Source organism: Teleopsis dalmanni, chromosome 1, assembly GCF_002237135.1.
Source record: "Teleopsis dalmanni isolate 2A chromosome 1, ASM223713v2, whole genome shotgun sequence".
Taxonomy (NCBI): domain Eukaryota; kingdom Metazoa; phylum Arthropoda; class Insecta; order Diptera; family Diopsidae; genus Teleopsis; species Teleopsis dalmanni.
The window spans coordinates 117350145-117352784 of NC_051846.1; the positions used below are offsets into that span (position 1 = coordinate 117350145).

The 2640-nt window shown below is 31.9% G+C and overlaps 1 protein-coding gene across 1 annotated transcript; it reads left to right on the top strand.

The window, feature by feature from the left end:
• The first annotated feature begins 921 nt into the window (after positions 1–921).
• Positions 922–1359, top strand: LOC119665688. The gene has a single exon (XM_038074919.1). It carries the CDS (start codon positions 922–924, stop codon positions 1357–1359), a length of 438 nt encoding a protein of 145 aa, XP_037930847.1.
• Positions 1360–2640: the final 1281 nt, after the last annotated feature.

Consider the following 2640-nt stretch of genomic DNA (forward strand, 5'->3'; position numbering starts at 1 on the left):
GTTTTATTTTCAACACTAATTGAATTGCCTTATAACATTTTTTTTAAAATTATTCTTTTTCTGGAATAAGAATTGTGTATTATAAAAAACATATTAATTTATTATAAAAAATTTTAATATGATATTTTCTCAAAGTTTTTTTCGTTTAACGGCTTTAATGCATTTTTGATCCGGTAATCTTAAACAATTATTTTCTGGTATATCGCAAGTGCATTTTCTATAAAAGTGATGCATGGCAATAAAGTTTAATATATATGTATGTATATATAACTATAACTATACTATAACTATAACTATTTTGCATGGAGCATCTTTTCAGCTAACCCTCATTGTGTATCATTTGTTACTTGTTACTTTCTTCACCGATTTAAATTTTATTTTATTATGTAGAAACGAGTGGATAAAGCGCTTAGGAGTTAGAGGGACAAACAAAAATATTTTCGCTTGTAGTAATCATTTTTCGGCAAATATGATGTGTACAAGGAATTTAACAAAAAGCGCTGTTCCTGATCAAAATTTAGCTTTAAGTTATCTTAATTCTTTAAGCATTCAGGATGACAATGAAGGTGGTGTAGTTAATAAATCTATAAGTCCCAAACTGTCTACATTAGCTAGGCCATTATTGAATAGTAATACTATATCTGTGTCTGAAAGAATTCCCAGAAAAAGAAAATTAAGAGAAGATTTTACAGCTGTAGTTAAAAAATTAAAAACTGTAGAAAAAGTTGTTGAAGAAAAAGATATTATAATAAAATTAAAAGATGAGCAAATACGTTTAGGTAATGAAAGACTAGCGAAGCTAGAACTAGAAAATATAGAATTACAAAAAAAACTTTCTGAATGTAAGTCATTAAGTAGTGTAGCAAAAGGCGAAGTGATTTAAATCAATTGGAAAAACTCCACAAAGTTGCGAATCCCAAAATGCTAGAGAACTGCAGTCGTCTACCAAACGGCTGCAGATATAATACGCAATTAAAAACTATCGCCTTAGGAGTTTATTTTCTTTCACCCTTAACTTATCGACATTTACGTCAAAGTTTTAATTGGCCATGTGAACGAACATTACGAAATTTTGTTCAAAGCTGGCCAAAATCTCCTGGCTGTACTCATAGCAGCATTAAGGCCTTGGAGTTGCGAAGTCGCGGATTTACATACGAACAGAGATTTGTTTCGATATCCTGCGATGAAATGTTTTTACGTGCTCACCTCCAATATGATAGGCACAATGATAAAATTATTGGCCTTGAAGATTTTGGTGACGAAGACCGTACTTGCAAAATCGCAAGTGCAGTCTTGACTTTCATGGTTCAAGGTATCGGTGGCAAAAATGGTCCCAACCTTTTGCATATTTCCTTGTAAATGGAAGTTGTAAGGGTAAAACTTTAAAATCTATTGTAATTGAAGTGATAAAGCAACTTCAAGGCATTAACTTGTATCCCTGCCATTTTGTTTGCGATCAGGGTAAAAATAATATTAAGTTAGCTAATTTGATAGGTGTAGATGAGCATCATCCCTTTTTTAAAGTCAACGATGAATATTTTCTTCTTTTATGATGCTCCCCATTTGATAAAGAGTACAAGAAATTGTTTAATAAGTAGTAAAAATAAAATTATTTTTAATAATAAGGAAGTTAAATGGGAAAATATTGCCCACTTTTGTGAAGTAGATTCCAAATCAAGTGTTAGGTGTGCGCCACGATTAACAATAGAGCACATTAGGCCAAATTCTTTTCAAAAAATGCGTGTGCGCTTTGCGACTCAAGTTTTTAGTAATACTGTTGCTTCTGGCATGAATGCTCTGTATAGTTCTGGTTTATTAAATTTAGTTTCTTCCACCGCAAGCACTGCTGAATTTTGTCTTTTTTTTAATAATCTTTTTGATATTTTTAATTCAAGCAGTATGTATAGCTTAGGTTTGAAAAAAGGCTTTAGTGGTTCCATTGACCAAATGGACTTTTTGAAAGAAGCTGAAATTGCTTTAAAAACAATAATTATCAAAGACGCCCAAGATAGAAATATTATTAATAATTTTTCCTTTATTAAAGGATGGCTCCTTAATATTAACAGCATTCGTTGTATGTGGCAATATTTATCCTCGAAAGGTTTTAAAGTCATAATGACTAGAAAACTTTGCCAAGATGTGCTTGAGCACTTTTTTGGGCAAATACGAAGAGGAGGGGGGAATGCCAAATCTATAACATCAGACTTATTCATAACCCTCTTTCAAAAGGGCTGGGGTCTTAGCTATCTGAATGTTGTCAACAAAGGCAATTGCGAGGAACTTGTAGATTTTGATTGTCCATCATTCGTAGCTTCTATTAGTGATCCCAGTTTAAATAGTTGTAATGAAACTGTTGAAAATGTTTGCAATGATACGTTAGTGAAAGATACTTATTGGCAGTATACGGAATCATTTTGTTCACCACAAACTTCATTTCTGCAAAATATTAGTTTCAGTGTAGATATTGATTTAAGTGAAGAAACATTTCTTAAGCTAAATGCTTTTACCTACGTTTGTGGTTGGATGTACTTAAAAATATTTAAGTCACATCATTGTTTAGCTTCCCTACCTTGCGCAAATAATGTTTCAAGTGATTACCTCTTCACACTTGAAAAAGAATTTGATGGTTGCAGCTTGGTA